Source organism: Calypte anna, chromosome 2, assembly GCF_003957555.1.
Source record: "Calypte anna isolate BGI_N300 chromosome 2, bCalAnn1_v1.p, whole genome shotgun sequence".
In the NCBI taxonomy this organism is placed as follows: Eukaryota; Metazoa; Chordata; class Aves; order Apodiformes; family Trochilidae; genus Calypte; species Calypte anna.
In genome coordinates, this window is record NC_044245.1 from 24,016,805 (window position 1) to 24,033,863 (window position 17,059).

Sequence of the window (17,059 nt, forward strand, 5' to 3'; positions counted from 1 at the left end):
CTCACTGCTGAAGAGAAACAAAAGCAGTAGTGGAGCTAGGAACTACATTTACAGCAACCTCCCAGAAATATGTTAACTTAAGAAACAGTGGACAAAGTACTGGAACTTCCCAGTTTATAATTAATTGATTGCAGGGAGAAGGGAATTCTCTGACATTGTTAAACAGCAAGAGATATCTTTAGTTATTTATCATAGCAGCCACACTTCAAATAGATATTAAAACACTAGCCAAACCTTCACATAAAAGAGAGGGGGGAAAAATATCACATAGGCTTTTCCATTATATTTCTCACTTCCTTTCTGTGTTTCTGTCAAAACATGTAACATTCTTCACTGACTGATGTTGCAAAAGTCCAAAATCAAAAGGTTTCATTTAAACTCAATATGATTCATCTGCACTAAAATTGAGTATACAGTCATTAAATATCCTGTGAAGATGAATTATTTTTTAATTTCCTTTTACTAAGAAAAGATCAGTCACTTGTTAATGATAATCCAGAGTGATAACCACTCAGTGTTAATATGAACACTTTCCAAACTGTATGGCACTTTTTGCTAAGTTTGTAACTGTTTGTTAGGTATGTCATGGGAAATCTACCAGGCACACTGTAGTACCTCTATTTAGGTACCCAAAATCATCACCTTGTCCTAAATTATGGGGGATGTTTTTCAGGTCAGAGATCCATCCTCTAAAAACCTAAAAATACATTCATAGCATCACATGGAAGACTTTCTTATTACTCACCCCCTGTTCTGATCAAGAAAATACAACTGATTTTAAAAGGATTATTTAGCAGAATATTTCCTTGTGAACAGCTTCTAAGGATGGAATATATTTTCAAAGGCTAGGGGTAAATAGGAAAATCAATACGATAATTTGAATGCAACGAGGTATTTTGAAATAGACAGAAAATCAATGTTTCCACTCTTTGATTATCATCTCATCAAAAGCCTCCCAAATGGAGGTTTTCCAAATGGAAAATGTCAAAGTACATGATGGAAAAAAAGACTCATCGGAAAATTCTAAACTGGGTTGTTTTTTAAATACAAACACTTCATAGTATAAAGGTACAGCTGTTAAATAATCATGTGTGTAATTTAAAATAATTTTTTTTCAGAATATAGCAAGAATATATTAAGAACTGATATAGGATGAGAAATTTCCTCTCTTTTAAATGAAAAAACAGCTTTGTTACACATATATATGGGCACAGTAATCTTTTAGTAATTTTTTTGATCATTAAGAATCAGCTTGTCCGGCAAAACTGGAAAACAGCTACATTTCATAAAAAAAACAAAAACCAAATGCTCTATGTACAGCTGCAAAGTTTTGGAATGAACAGCAGCTTCTAAGGGTTATCAAACTTTATAAACTTTATAAACTTTAGGGTTATCAAACTTCATAAAATATTTTCTTTCAGAATAAATTTATTTCAGTAGTAAGTCAACTAAGCATTACTACAAAGACAAATAGCCACTCTTTATGCCAAATTCATATTATTTCTATACCATGATAGTTATATTATTTATTCTTCACTATTTGTTTTAACATTTGATGGAAAAAATCTCTAGAAATAAGGCTTCAGTTAATGTAATACATGAATGGGAATCAATATCTGTGATTCATATTCCTATGTATATTGTCCCTGAACTCCATTCAGAAAAGCATTTTAGAGTTCAGTGCCTACTTAATATCATAGCTATTTCTATTTGATAATGCACTTACATCTCTGCTACACTTTAAACAATTACTTAAATCCCACCTGAGAGGCTCACTCAGCTCTTGCTAAATCACAGCCTCCAGCCTGCTGTTTTTCAAACACCTGGAAAGTGAGCACTTTCCTTCTCCCTGCCCTGGTCTGCACGTCAGTCAGCAGTAGGTACCATGAAGCAAACTGCAAAGTCCCAATTAATCTTCTTCGTCCCCTGTTTGCTAGGGTGGAGCATCCACTGTCCTGTCCTTTTCAAAGGTCAGCTTCGAACTCTGGAACCCATTTCATGAACCCAAGGGATGCTGACGCTTTGCCTGGCAGTCACAGGTTGTCTCCAGCAATGGTTCTGGTGAAATGAGTTGGGTTTCCATTTTGGCCAGGATCCAGTAAGACCAGATCTCTCTGAAAACAGCACAGACACAACCATCCACAGACTTCAAGAAGAAAGGGAGCACTGGAGATTATCTGAAATGACTAACATTTACTCACACAAAGACTGGAAACATTTTTTTTGTAAAAAGCTTAGATTCAGAATAAGATAAAATACTTTTTGAGAAAGCTTGTACTCATTCCAGAAACTGAATTTCCTAAGGCTTAGAATGCTATTCCATACTCAACCCTTCCTTCCTGACATGCTCTTATCTTGTCCTGTTTCTGGCAGAACATGTATTTAAACTAAATCATCACATCCATTACTAATAAACAATTCATATGGACAGGAAGAATATAACTTATTTTCCCTGTATGTGCTCATTCTGCGTACTGCAGGGTTGCAAAAAGATGATGAAGCACCAGCATTCATGTGCACTCACTTTACAATGTCCTCTGACAAAAAACTTCTCCAAATCCCACCTACTGCCAAACCCTGTTCAGTGTCGGCCACATCATTGCCCTTTATCCTCCTGTCAACAAAGAACTTGCATTTCCAGGTAGGGAGCCCCTCCCTCCCCAAGACCTTTGCAGTGGCTGATCAGTGCAGGTACCATCTCCCTTCCCCTCCATCCACCACTGCTCCCCAGCCTGGAAATGCCTCTCTCCCGCCAAGGCACTTCCCGTCTTCACATCTGCCTTGAAGACCATCCTGTTTGTGTTAGACTAAAACTGACTCTGAAGCTCATTCAGTTTTTCCTTCCCATTACTCATCCACCTCATCTACCCCAGCTGAGACTCATCTGCCACATTAATCCCTTTAATCTTGGCAAGTTTCAAGTTCAGTTTCTTCTGCCTCACTCCATCTCTCCATCTTACTTTACTATTTCTGAGTGCAAGACACTCCCTATACCCAGCAATGCAGAGGTGACCATTTCTTTCTCTCCAGGGACCTGCCAGATGCCATGGGAGTGGTGCTATAGGGGAAAAAAAAAAAAAAAAGTATCGCACAATACAGCACACTGCTGATGTGTAAGAATGATACCACAGACCAGTTTAACATTAGCTTGGCAGAAAAAGGAAGTAAGGAAGGAAACAGAATTCACTGGAGACAAACACCCCCAAACCCAGAAATGTTTCACTTGACAGGAATGGAACACCTCAATGTTTTTTTTAAAACTTACTAACAGCACAGTAATAAAGCCAGCAGTCAATGTCAGCATCACCACAAACTGGAAAGAGAAACAAAATTAGCAACTGCATTTTGAAATTATTATTTCCCTCTAATTATTTTCCCTCTATATATTCCCATATAATTTCAGTTTAACAAACAGAACAAAGCAGAACAACTAACTGCAAGTTCAAATTTTCTTGCAAAGAGTTAACTAGGGCTGCTACAGAAATGTTCTGAAGATCAGGTTAGACAGGGAATCACAGAATCATAAAATGGTTCTGGACCAATTGGGAGGAACCTTAAAGATCATGTAGTTCCAACACCCCTACCACAGGCAGGGACACCTCCCACCAGACCAGGCTGCTCAAAGCCCCATCCAACCTGGCTCTGAACACTTCCAGGGAAGGGGCATCCACAACTTCCTTGGGCAACCTGTGCCAGTGTCTCACCACCCTCAAATTAAAGAATTTCTTCCTAATATCTTCTAAATCTTAAAGAATTTTGTGGCACTGATAAAAAGTTTTAAGCACCAGATCCATTATATGTTTCAGGGACCTCTGAGTAGAGTCAAGTGCTGGTCTTTATGTCAAGGCACAGGGGGATAGAGGAGTCACATCTGCCTCAGCCTCTTCTTCCCCCTCTCTGGTTCCCTTGTCAAAGGAACCAGTTTATGGGCTCAATCAAGTTCTCAAGTGAAAACCAAGAGGTAACAGCATGGACCTCTGGACTGCAATAGCAGGGAAAAAACAGTGTGACAGTATGCTGTACCACAGAAGACAGGATACAGTTTAATTTATATTTCAATGGATAGAAAATAATGTAAAGCTTTGAACGTGGCTTTATTGTGCAAATACTCCTAATTACTGGCTTTCCCCCTGCTGATCTGTTTACCAAAAAGATTTAGGACTAGAGTTATACTTCCAGCAAGGTGGACCACTCAGTTGAACCTAAGTCAATTAGCTGGGGCACCTATTATATAAGTTAACAGGAAGGAGAGAACTAAAACTTCTCTTTTCTTATTATATGGCAATGATGGGCTCAAATGATAAGATTTTTGACACTTATCTTTAAGAATTCAGATTAAATTATATTCTAATTTATTATATGCAATATAATTCTAGTTATTTTAATACTGAAGACTTATTAACCCATGAAAATACTAAAAAATCAAAATCAAAATGATTTTGTTAATCAAAAAACTATGAGCCAGGAAGCAAAAGTATAAAGCTTTGAAGGTTTGCTCTACTTGATTAAGGTTTAACACTATGAAAACTGTTAAAAAACAAGCATGGCAAGAATTACAGTATTCTGTCTTATATATCACCTTTCCAGAGTGCAAATTCACAGGATGATTAACATTAGGGCAAAATTATTCACCTGATTACCAGCAGGAGAAATAAAATGAACATAATAAATTGCCAAATTTAGCATTATCATCACAAGAAGAATTTTTACAGATATAATGCAACAGGGAATACTCCCAGTTTTACACACAGGAATTTCCTGAATCTAATATGTCATTTATTCCTGGCAAAGTCTGTCCTTTGTCTACATGTATTTCATTTCTCCCAAACACAACAGCACTAAGCTACATGACTGCTGGACCAACTTTTGACAGATTTAACTATTGTATATAGTAAAGCTTTAGTAAAGCATTACATCTTATTACCTGAAAGGTGAGCTAGAGTAGTACTTTAATCATTCTAAAAGTTAAAAAGGACATTTCACAACCCACAATATACCTCATTTTAGAGGAGTTCACAGTAAGATTTACTCTTGAAGATTCTATTTTTTTACTTTGTTTTGTGGAGATGAGTAAGGTGTCCTGATGGAGAGGAACTCTACACACAGGCAAATGTGAACATGAAGGGATTTTAAGCACATAGCAGCCATCCTTTTACCTGTATATTTTCCATGCCTTTCTGTATACTATCTTTTGACAGTCTTACAGAATTTCAGATCAGTCCTCCAGTCCTTATTTCCATTACAGTTAATAGTCCAGAGACTTCCAACAACATCACTTTTCTGATGAAGATTAGACTTCCTTCCACTTATCTTGCACCTCATTTTGCTTGATTCTGCAATAAAGTGTTACCTGGCTTCGTTATCTGTCACTGTAAAAGCAACTGTGCATATCATTGTATGATATGCAAATGACAGACTTGGAGAGCAGGAATGCAAAACAAAGCTCTCACAAGGAGCAAGTAATAGTATTGAAAAATACGATAAATACTTTGCTTAAAATTATTCGATGTTATTTGGCATTTCTTCTTTGTGAAGAAAATTCCCTTCCTTTCCCCAGTGCCAAGTAACGGAAACCAGTTTTGGCTCTAAAGTGTTCCTCAGGATTTTAGAGGAAGAAAATCTATGATTGCTATGACAAAGCTGAGCTGCAATAGCAATGCTGGTCCTGCATCCTGGCTCTGTGAGCAACAAAGCCATGGAAGAGCTCTACCTCTGTGCTTAGCAAGTACTGGGTCTTTTCCTTTCCCAACTGTTCTTCATGTTCAGCCCCACTGCGTGGAGAAACCCTGGACTGCTGAGCTCCTCAATGTGGTCTCTGGAGATGCTTAGACCTACCACTTGAGTTCACCATGACATTCAGTATAAGTTGAGGTGGCCTGTGACTTCTGCCATTGCCATCAGCTGATGCCACAGGACCAGAGCTGAGCACAGGGTGTATGTGGCTCATCTGTTTGATGTCTAAATTCTGACACACAGAATGACTGTTGGTTTGCATCAAGCACCTCGTGGATCACCCATGCCATTACTCAGAGGTAACATATTCAACATTATATTTGCAGTTCTCACTTAGTTTTCTCAGGCTAGTTGCATGTAAGAGTCAGAAAAATGCCAGACATCCCCTCAAAATAATGAAAAAAGAGCAGCATTTCAAATACTTCTGTTGTTATCCCAGTGCTCTGAAAATTATGTACATTTTAATCCAGTATGTACCTTTAGTTACCTGGCCATGATACCAGTTTGCATGCCCAAACAACTAATGTTTTTATTCAATAATTAAGTAGAGCTACGTCAGCTACTTAAAATTGCAGAACTTCTTTTACAGCATTTTGTTTTCTGAGTAAATTTACATAATACAAAATAGACCTCTAAATTCAATAAATTATAAACTCTTCTACAGTATTTTGTAATGGAACTGGGGCATTTGAGTATTTTCAAATAATCTTTCATGATATGATTTCACTCTAAAGTGCTCCTTATAGATTCATCTGCTCTACAGACTAAAAACATGCACAACAGAGGTGACTTTTTAAATAGCATTCCTTAAATTTTAGAAGAGATGATGTTTGAAATTGCTCCCTCTGTTTTCCTGCCTGTTTGTGAAAAAAGCTGAGCAGCCAAGGTCCCAAGTGTCCTGATACATCACAGACCCACACCTTGCACCCGAAGTGCTGCTTATGGCAAAAGGTACAGGCTTTGTGACACCACGATGAGGACCTGGAACTCACTTTCAGAGATTTTTATACTGAAACCAGATTTTCATATTGCTGGTTGAAACACTTAGTGCTTGCAGAGAATCAATTTTCATTCAAGCTTGTAAAAATATTTTAAGCTTCAGTGTATTTATGCAATGTTATGTAGAGATTGCACTGCACTAACCCAAGCAAAACAAGCCTGCAGCTGCATAGTCAGTTCCTCAAATAGCTCTTTGGAAAACAAGAATTTTATTTTCATGATTTTGCTGAATTCAGGATTAGAAAGCACTTAAAAAAAAATCTTTTACTTCATTTGGAAAAATTTCTATGGCAGAAAAATTCTTAAGTATTGTTACGATGAATTCTTTCCAAATGAGGTTTACAATTTTCAAATACAAAACTGCCTAAACCTGGACAACTAAATGCTCATTTACTCCCACAAATTGTTGGTCTGGATTTCAGAGATTTTAAGAACTTGCAATTATCACTCTACTCCCAAGCAAGAAATTTGTGTGAGCTCCTCTGTAAACCAAGCCACTTGATGGTGGGATTAAATACAACATCAGCTACTAGCCATCTTGAGGGTCACCTCTAACTTCAGAGTATCTGTTTTTCTGGGACTGAAAGAATCTTGATGTTACTGAAGTATAAAATATTTTCCTTTTGCTGTGCCATATGTGAGTACAATGATGTAAATACCAGGATATGCTTGTTAATACAGCACCATCAGCAAATTGCTGACCAGTGTCAAATCACTGTGTACCCAGGCATCTGCAAAGTGAAGATTACTTCTTAAAGTTCCTAATATTCATAAAAGATGCTCACTTTTCTATAGCTGGAGATTTCCAGCAGTAGAAAAATGTCAGAGGTTATGGTACAGCCAGCCTTACATTGAGAGAATCTGTTCAAAAACACAGGTCATTTATCTGGGATTTATGCTACAGACGTGACAGAAAGGACATGCAGGGGCCATTGCCACCATTTTGCAAGCAAGGTCCAATGCCTGTACTGTTGCACTCTTGGTAGCACAATCATCATCACACAATGGAATTAGTATCAGTCGATCAGTATCAAAGCCACCTGCAAAGTTTTTAGTCTTAAGCTGTTACTTCTCTTTAACAGGATAATCCACAGCTCTCTAAAAAAGCATCTAAAAGGTGGAACACACATTCCACTACCACTTGCATGGTCTTCGCCATTTCAGTAATGAAGAGAGCTGCTAAAAGTCAGCTGTAGCTGCCAGAACTAATACTTGAGACAAAATTAGGGAGAATTTTTTTTTTTCATTCTCTCTTAGGCCTGAGGAAACAGTGCATAGATGGCTCCTTGCCCATCCACACAAACACTTAAGTCACACACCTATGCCTCTGGAGATGGGTGTTTGTGTGTGTGGGAGGCAATGCACAGGGATGAGGTGAGGTCTGGCAAGCAGCACCTTGGCCTGCTGAAACCTCAAACCACACTTCATGTACACAGTTTAGTGCTCTCTTCATCCACAAACCCAAACTAGTGTCCATTCCATTTATGTACCCAAACTCTTGCTTGCCCAATTCATGTACTAAAACCAGGACCCCGCCAACCAGGACACTTGCCCCACTTCCTCACCTGACCACATTGGGGTGCTCGAATGTCTCCAGGTGCCTCAAAACTGCCACCTCTCGAATGGTGGACAGTGGCATCCCCTCCTCACTGGTCTGCACCCGTACCCGCTTCAGCGCAACAAAACGGCCTCCGTTCTTCAAGTCTCGGGCTTTGAACACCTTCCCGTAGGCTCCTTCCCCAATCTCAGCCACACATTCATACTGCTGGTCAGCCAGATTTGTGCTGTCCTTATCCATGCTGGCACCACTCCTCTTCCTCCGTTGTCCCACGTGCCTTGGGCTGGCTCTCGGTCTCGCTTGCTTTCTGAAAACCAGTACTTTGCTCAGGCTGCAGACAGACCACACGCTTGGTACCTCTGCCAGAGAGGCAGTAGGATGCTCTTGCCCTCCTGTTCTCGCTCCTCTTTTGTATGGGCCCCAGCGTGCCTCCTCTTTCGGCCACCAGGAATTATCATACAGTCTTTGGGAGCATTGTCTATGTAAAGCAAATTAGATCTGGAGGACAAACCAAGCAAGAAAAGTGAGTTTAACACTTCACTACTTTTCAATGTTCAAAAACTGAGAAAATTAAGCTAATATATAGCTGCATGCAAAGCAAACCCATGGTGCAAACAATGTGAAACACCAAGGTGACAGATGTACCAATGTCCCTGTATGGCTGATACAACACTACAGTTATCATGGTCTGTGCAGAAGGCTACAACACATGGCTACAGAGCAACCACAAGCAGTGGGATTTTACTGAGCAAAGGGATGAATATAACAATTGTGTGAGCCATAGGTGATGGGGATAGCAGAGCTAGCAATGCACATGTGAGACGAAGTTTTGTCCAGGAACTCATGTCAGGACTGCAGGACTCAAAAGTTTCTCTAGTGCACGTGGTGCAGTCTTGGAAATATATTCCATGCTATATTAGTTATTTATTAGTAAATAATAGCATTTGGACGTTTCAGCCTTGATCTGCTCTCCCCTGTGCTAAGCCCTACATGAACATATCACAAGAGACAAGTTCCTGCCTCGAAGTGCCTGTAGGAAGAAGTATGTACATAGCAAAATGTCAAAAATGTTAAAACATACACACTAGCAAACTTATTAACATGCAAAGGTTTTGTCCGGGGATACAGCTACTGCTGGATGTGTGACTGGGAGCTGCTTGCAGAGCATGATGAAAGATGGTCTTTGGGGACAGCATGCTCTGCTGTAAAGCGCATGAGGCTGGAGAGGAGAAGCTTCCTGCATCCAGTTTCATCCACACTTTCCGCAGGACTGCTGGCAAATCATCGCCCCTCTCAAAGCTCCACATCCATCCTTTCCCTTCTCCCTGCCCCATTTTAGTATAATGATACTGGGACCTCCAAGGCTGTTAACTTGGAGGTAACTACGTTGCATTTTTATCAGCTAGGATTAAAGTTACCCAGATTGCTTAGCTGAGGATCCCCTAACTTGAATCCAGGCATAAAGCCAGAGTTGTTTTGCACATTTATGCTGATCTTACACCTTAGCTGCAGATGAAAACACGAGTAAGGATAGATTTCGGAAGGAAACCTGTGCCTACTGCTCATCACTTTTCGCGGATGCAGCTGGAGGCACCAGGCTGCCTCAGTGGCTTCTCATGCCAACACCACAGCTGCCACCGCACCGCCCCGTCCAGCGGCCAACCCCGAGCCCCTCCGCACCTGCAGCATCACCGGGCAGCACCGTGGGTTGACCATCGAGCCTCGACCCCGCCGCCGCGAGGTACAACTGCTCCGGAGCTCCCCAGTGGGGCCGCCCGCATCCCGCACCACACAGCTCCTCGTTCGGCCCCGCAAGCAACACCAACCCGCCCCGTACGGCACCGCATCCCGCCCCGCATCCCAGCCCGCTCCGCTCCGCCCCGCATCACGCCCCTCCCCTCCCGCTCCCCGGCCCTGCCGAGGGCGCCCCCGGGCGGCGGGCAGCGCCAGGCGCGGTGCGTGGCGGCGGGGGCAGCGGGGACAGCGGGCCTGCCTCGGCGCCGCCGCTGCTCCGGGTGGAAAGTTACCGCTCGCCCTCCCCGGTCACGGTGGGGTATCGGGGCTGCCCCTCGCTCCCTCCCCGCTGCCGCAACACCCCCTCCCCACCCCCCACCTCGGCACCGAGCTGCCCTCCGCCGGCGCCCCACACGCGGTGGGGGGTGTCGGAGGGGGACACGCGGGGAACCGCGTCCCTCCACTTCCTCTCAAGGGAGGGAGGTGGAGGGGGGGGGAGGCTCGGCTGCTCGGCAGGACGCTGAGGACACCCCCTGCGGTCCCCCGGCATGGCAGCCCCCTCTCCCGCGGCCCCCTGCGCGGCCCCCGACACGGGGGGCGCCCCCACGCCAACCCCGAGAGGGTAGCGGCGGCGCGGTACGGCACGGCGAGCTGCCCCCGGCCGCGGTGGGGGGTGCGCGGCGTGGGCTCCACGGCCCGGGCTCCGCGGCCCGGGCGGGGGGCGGCGTGTGGGCCACGCCGCTGGGCCGGGTGCGCGGAGCACATGGGCGCCTCGCGTTACCTGGTGTGCGCCACGGCTGCCTCCACCGCCACCAGATCCCTAAATAATTCTCAGCCCCGGGGGGGGGGGGGAGGGGGGGGGAAGGGAGGGAGGGGGTGAGTCCTCCCTAAAACAAACCTCCCATTGAGCGAGGCGGGGTGGAGAGCCGGCCCGGGGTCTGCCCCTTCACATGGCGATGTCTCCGGCAGGTCCCGGCAGCGGCCGCCCGGGCCACACAGGTAGCTGCTCCGCGGCTCGGCCGCGCTCGGCTCTCATCCTCCTGCCGCCACCGCCGGGCTGCACCTTGGCGCAGAAGGCAGCTCGCAGAAGGCACCCCCAACCCGCTCCTCCCGCCCCCACCCTGCCAGGGGAAAACGAAAACGCGAAATAAAAATCGCGGCCGGCGGCCCCCAGGGAGCTGCAGCGCCGCGACCGCAGCCCTGCCGGTCACAGCCACCGGTGCGGGGCTTAAGCACCGGCCCCGGGTGCTGCCGCTGCTCCGGCGCTGCGCTGCCTCTCCTCGCTCGCTCCCTCGGCCTCTGTTCAGCCTGGGAGCAGCAGCAGCTTGCAGCTTTTTTTTTTTTTTTTTTTTTTTTTTTTTCCCTCTCCTCAACTTTTTTTTTTTTTCCCTTGCTTTCCCACGCTGGCTGAATGTGACTTGACCCCGTTTCAAAAAAGTTTGACATAGTGCTTCAACATTTCCGCATTCCTCCCTGACTACAAAGGCTGCAGCCGCCTCCTTCTGCTTTCTGTCTCTGCTCTCTGTCTTCACACTCAATGAAATCCTTCATGTGCCTCTGCCAAAGGCAGCCGCATACCGCAAGGGTCGCCGCGAGCGCCGCGGCCAGGCATGGCCCGGGGCGAGGCGCCCCGGGGGGTCCCGGCAGGGCCCGGCCCCAGCCCCGGCCCCGCCGCCGTACTCCGCGCTGCACGGACACGGACTCAGCCGGCTGCGGCAGCACTGAGAAGCCTGACTCATTCCTAAGAGCTCACTGTGCAAGGACCTGGGAAATAACCTTTTTTTTTTTTATATATTGGTGTTTTGTTTATTGTTTATTTATCTTTTTTTTTTAATCCTCCCTGGGAAATAACCTTTTTTCTTTTCTTTTTTTTTCTTTTTTTTTTCCTTTTTCCCCTTTTTTTTTTTTTTTTTTTTTTTTTTTTTTCTTTTTAATTTTTTTTTCTCCAGAAAAGCGCACATTCTTTTGTGCTTTTTTTTTTTTTTGCTACTTTCCGTTCACAGCACAGAGCTGCGGCAGGAAGTAAGAGCCCATGAATGCTTTCGGGAAGAAACTTAGTTGCAAATTCCACCCCCAAAGCAAAGTCTTTGCCCCGACAGGCTCGCAGCTGGAGGTGCACCGGGCAGGGGGCCGGGCTAGGCGGGCAGGGTGTGCGGGGGATCTGGGCACGGCGGCATCCCTTTCGCTGGGGTAGGGAACATTGGATGGAGGCAGTTCCTACAGATAGTGAAACTTTACAGCAGAAAGAATAATATCAAAAAAACCCCACATGCTGATCTACTTCATCCTCACGGGGGAAAACACACATCTGGAGTACGCAATTCCCAGTTCTCCCAGCTGGTACCCTCCAGCACATACTTTTCAGGGCCATAAGGATTATTATGGTCCAGCTCCAGAATTGGCTCTTCGGTTGGCTTAACTGGTAGGGTTCCCTTTTAGTTTAACTAAGTGTTTATAACTCGAGAAGTATATGTTGAGTACTTGGCACCAACTATTTAGAATAAATAAAATATATATATAATACTGTAGAAACAAAAAGATCTATCAGGAAGCAGAATATAATCCAATTACTCTACCTGGACTCACAGTGCTACTGAGCATATATGAAATCCTACAGTCTAAAGCAAATTGATTGGATGGCTTCAAAACTGACCCCAGACAATTCCACATGCCTTCCCTATTTCTGAGAGGTTTAGGGAAGCTTGGTGAGAGGCTGGGGAGCTGCTGAGGGAAAACTGACTGAGAGCAGAGGGAGACGTCTCCCACAGGAAAAGGGGGAGCGGGTACCACTTATGCCTTAAGGAAAAGGCCAGTGGCATGGACACCAGTGTCACGTGTGTGCAGGAGACCGTGCAGACTTTGCAAGAACTTAATTTATGCTCATAATGTATTTCAGTTTAGCCACAGAAATTCCTCAACAAATTCTGAAGCTCCTGATTGATTGGAACTAGATGCTGAAGTTAATGGCAAACCCCGTAACCTTTAAATGTGAAAGTGTGAGAGATTCAAATACACAGATTGAACTTAAAAAAAAAAACAAAAAAAGCATGATCAATCATATCACATTATAAAGTTTATATGTACATTCACTATCTCTGTTTATCTGTTTTGTAACATTTATGGTTTAAGAAATCTCTGTGTTTCTTCCTTCTCTTTTCTTTTCTTTTCTTTTCTTTTCTTTTCTTTTCTTTTCTTTTCTTTTCTTTTTCTTTTCTTTTCTTTTCTTTCTTTTCTTTTCTTTTCTTTTCTTTCTTCTTTCTTTCTTTCTTCCTTCCTTCCTTCCTCCTTCCTTCCTTCTTCCTTCCTTCCTTCCTTCCTTCCTTCCTTCCTTCCTTCCTTCCTTCCTTCCTTCCTTCCTTCCTTCCTTCCTTCCTTCCTTCCTTCCTTCCTTCCTTCCTTCCTTCCTTCCTTCCTTCCTTCCTTCCTTCCTCCCTTCTTCCCTTCTTCCCTTCTTCCCTCCCTATTTTCCTTCCTCTCCTTCCTTCTTTCCTTTCTTTTTTTTTCTCTCTCACTGTCTTTCCTCCTTTTAGTATTTACATTTTTTTTTAAATTTTATTTTTTAAACTTAATATTTAGGCAGCTGTAACAAGCTCAGTACAAAAAACCCTCCTCAGGCTCCAGGGTCATGAGTTGTCTCCCTTTACATGCAAAAGGCTACATTTTTGGGGAAAGAGAAGTGAAGTCTTAGTTGCTGTCTTTCCCCTAAATATCTCTGGATGTTTTAACTCCAGGTGGGCTCTGTTCCCAAGAAGGGACTGAGGGGCACTGGGTCTTTTGGCCAGGTAAATGTGCAGCTTCATGTTCAGGATGAAGGGGAAAGGAGACTTCTGCACTTTTCTGACATTTGCCTGTTCTGAAATGTGCTGATTTATCATTCTAAAAAACGACAGAAACTTATCCTTTCATCCCATATTCTCCCAGCATTTTGAGGAGAATATATGTAATAGTCCTTTGTTTGCCTTTCTGTGTGGTGATGTCAGTAGAGATTACCACGGGAGATTATAATTCTCATGCTATCAAACTGAATTAATTTAAAGCATAAAAGTGCCCCATGTTAATGTGCCTTCATATGAGCCTGAGATTTCAAAAAAACCCCACACAATTACAGAATCGTTCTGGGTGGACAAGACCTTTAAGATCATTGAGTCCAACCATATAATGTGACTGCTTTTTTTCTCTCCACCTGTTGATCAGGTAAACAAACTTTTGTCTCTCTTAAAGTGCAGAGGTTGAGGAAGCTGCACAAATCTCTAAAATCACCTAAACCATTTTTCTCAGTTTTCTTTATAGGAGTTAAGCATTTTCAGGAAGAAATTTCCAAACATGATTAAATCAATCAGCAGCTAAAATGGAAGGTATTACAAATAATTTATTGTAGAGGATGAAATTACTTAACTGAATCAGCAGAATTCTTTAATAAAAGAAAATCCACTACATTTATTTTGAAGTTCAGAGTCAATAAATTTCAAACAACATGAATTTTAGAATTAGTTATAAATGACTAAAAATACACTTTAAAGAAAGGGTTTTTTTCTTTTCATAAAAAACTTTAAAAATGTTTAATCCTTTAGTTATGAAAATAACATTCTACTTGTAGCAGTTCTGATTTAGAATAATTAAATATGAATTTATTTTACTATAAAAAATAGAGGCATCCCCATGGAGAAATTAATAGATCCTTTATTTCTTTTGTAATTGAAAGAATCTTAATTTTTAGAAAATTACAGCTATTTTGAGAAATTAATGGTTTCAGAAGCTTATTAAATATTGTTATGAAATGAATTCAGAATAACATGTGTTGCTCATTCTAAACTTACTTAATTCTAAAGTGGTTTTTTTTGTTATGGAAAAGCAAAAAGTTGGGAATGTGTATCAAAAAAGAAAGAAAATAAATTTCTTTCTACATCACTGTTTTCTGATTTTCCATCAACATTTTCTTTGTGAAAATATGTTTTTCAATATCTTCAAATCCATTTTTTTATTCTAGTATTTTTTTGTGACATAGAAAAAAGAGAAACAACTTATAATGAAATGTAATTGAAAAGGAAAATGCTAATGTGTTATTTTTATTGGAATTAAACTCCAATTAAGCTCTATTACAACGAAAAAAATTGTTACATGCTGTACAGAAATAATTTCATAAAAAAGGGTCTGTAATATGTTGCTGGAAATAACGAATAAGGCAGTGGTGTGGAAATGGATAACAAGCAATTGCCTAAATGAGTATAAAGCAGTTGATTAAAATAAAATGGTAGTGATGTGCAATACCAAGAAGTGTGATGAATAGATTAAGATGCTTAGAAAGGATGAGACACAGTGTATAGTTTTGCTCTGTGTATTTTATCTGTGTTTTGGGAACAGCTGAGGTTTTGCTGGGGATTCACAGTTTACTCTTACAAGAAGTGTTCTACAAAACAGCATGAAACTGCCTTTTCAAAGTACAGCTTTTCATAAGGCTTTTGGAAAATAGTTTGCTTTGATTATGGTGTTATTGTCGGGATTTTTTTAGTTAAGTTCCATCTTCAGTCTCAGTTATTATGAGTTTAAACTAATTTTTCTGAGCATTAGTCCTCAAGAAAACACCTGAACTATTGTTGTAGTAGAGAGACATCAGTCAGCTATCATGAATATGAATATTTAGAACCCACAAAATTTGTTTTAAAATGGTAGTGTAAATTATGGGGTTTTAGAAATTTCCACTAGCAACCTGAAAGCAGTTTTATAAACAATTAGTATTTATGCTCCCTAGAAAACTATTCCTGAAAATATATTTCAGATATCACACCTCATGCTGAACTTGGGAAAAGAATATTTTCACCTATAATAAGTTGTGGTTTATGTGTGAAAGTATAAATGAATATATGTATATATATATATATAAGTATATATAATATACTAAACATTTTAAAGCTCCTTTTAGTGGTTCATTCCTGATGTACCTTCTTAGACAGTCAAAAGAGATTACCAAAAAAATCTAAAGCACATTTACAGGAAAATAATTCATTAACATTCACACAATGTTTTACCTAATTCAAGTGAGAGAAAATATTGTCTAATCCATGTAAAATGTATGCAGCCACTGCATAATTGGCAGTGATGAAGGTATCTAAGCCAGTTACAGTATGATTGTTTGATTTATTTTTCTTTCAATCAGAGCCTTTGTTTATAGCAGGTAATATTATGTTTTACAAATGGTATCTTTCTGCTGTTACAGTAAAAAGCTACACTGTGGGGCTTTTGTTTCTTAGTACAAAAAACCATAACATAATGTTAGGCATTTAAGCATACACATCTTTCCTCACATTTCTTTGTGTATGCTTTAGTCATTACCAGTTGAAGAAGTGGCCAAACCATGTGCCATATTGAAAAGCATGCCTACAACTACTGCAAGCCTGTTGACTCCAGTAGTCTGAAAAAATCCAAGGAATGAACCTAAGTGAATCCATCAGTCATATTTTCTTATCCAGCTCTTAAGGCAAGAGCCAGCACACTTCACTGGCTTTTTTCAAGAAAGTTGACTTCTGGGGATTATTATGGAATGGAAGATCAAGTGCAAAATGTATACCTGTGTACGCCTACCTATCAAAACCCCCCCAATTTACTATTTGTATTGGCATGATTCTCTCAAAGCTCTAGCTAGGAACTGGGTGTCCTCTTGCACTCCATGCTATGAAGCATCATGCTAAATGTAGCCTCTGCACCAAACCGCTTGCAGTCAGAGCCAGGGAAATGGAAGGACAGAGAAAGGGAAAGATTTTCTGGAAATCAGGCTGCAGATCAGCAGGGATAAAGTTGAGCAATGAGATGGAAGTTTCTGGAGCCCTGATCCTATGATGTAGCACAGGGGTAGATAAACCGTGGCACGCATACTGCAGACAGTGTCTGAGGTGGTGGGGTCCTGATGGCACATTTTATGCCATGGGACTCGCAGCCAGGCTGTGCTGCTGTGGAAGCTGCTTAATCCAAATCCGTGACAGGAGTGACAGCAGGGAAGTACCTGCTGAGACTGGCACTGCCAGCCCATCGCAGGACCCC

The 17,059-nt window shown here is 42.0% G+C and overlaps 1 protein-coding gene across 4 annotated transcripts in view; it reads right to left on the reverse strand.

Annotated features, from left to right (window-relative positions):
* Window positions 1-11,255, reverse strand: part of CDK6 (cyclin dependent kinase 6) — a 125,938-nt gene extending 114,683 nt beyond the window's left edge. Inside the window, exons 1-2 of one of the 4 annotated variants that reach the window (XM_030445101.1) lie at window positions 10,923-11,255; window positions 8,298-8,788 (exon numbers count right to left, since the gene is read on the reverse strand). In XM_030445101.1, coding sequence (XP_030300961.1) covers window positions 8,298-8,530 — 233 coding nt within the window. In that variant the 5' untranslated portion in view covers window positions 8,531-8,788; window positions 10,923-11,255. Of the gene's footprint in view, window positions 1-8,297; window positions 8,789-9,849; window positions 9,925-9,970; window positions 10,100-10,805; window positions 10,876-10,922 lie in introns of those variants that run through there. The other 3 variants (XM_030445104.1, XM_030445102.1, XM_030445105.1) reach the window with 3 other exon arrangements.
* Window positions 11,256-17,059: the final 5,804 nt, after the last annotated feature.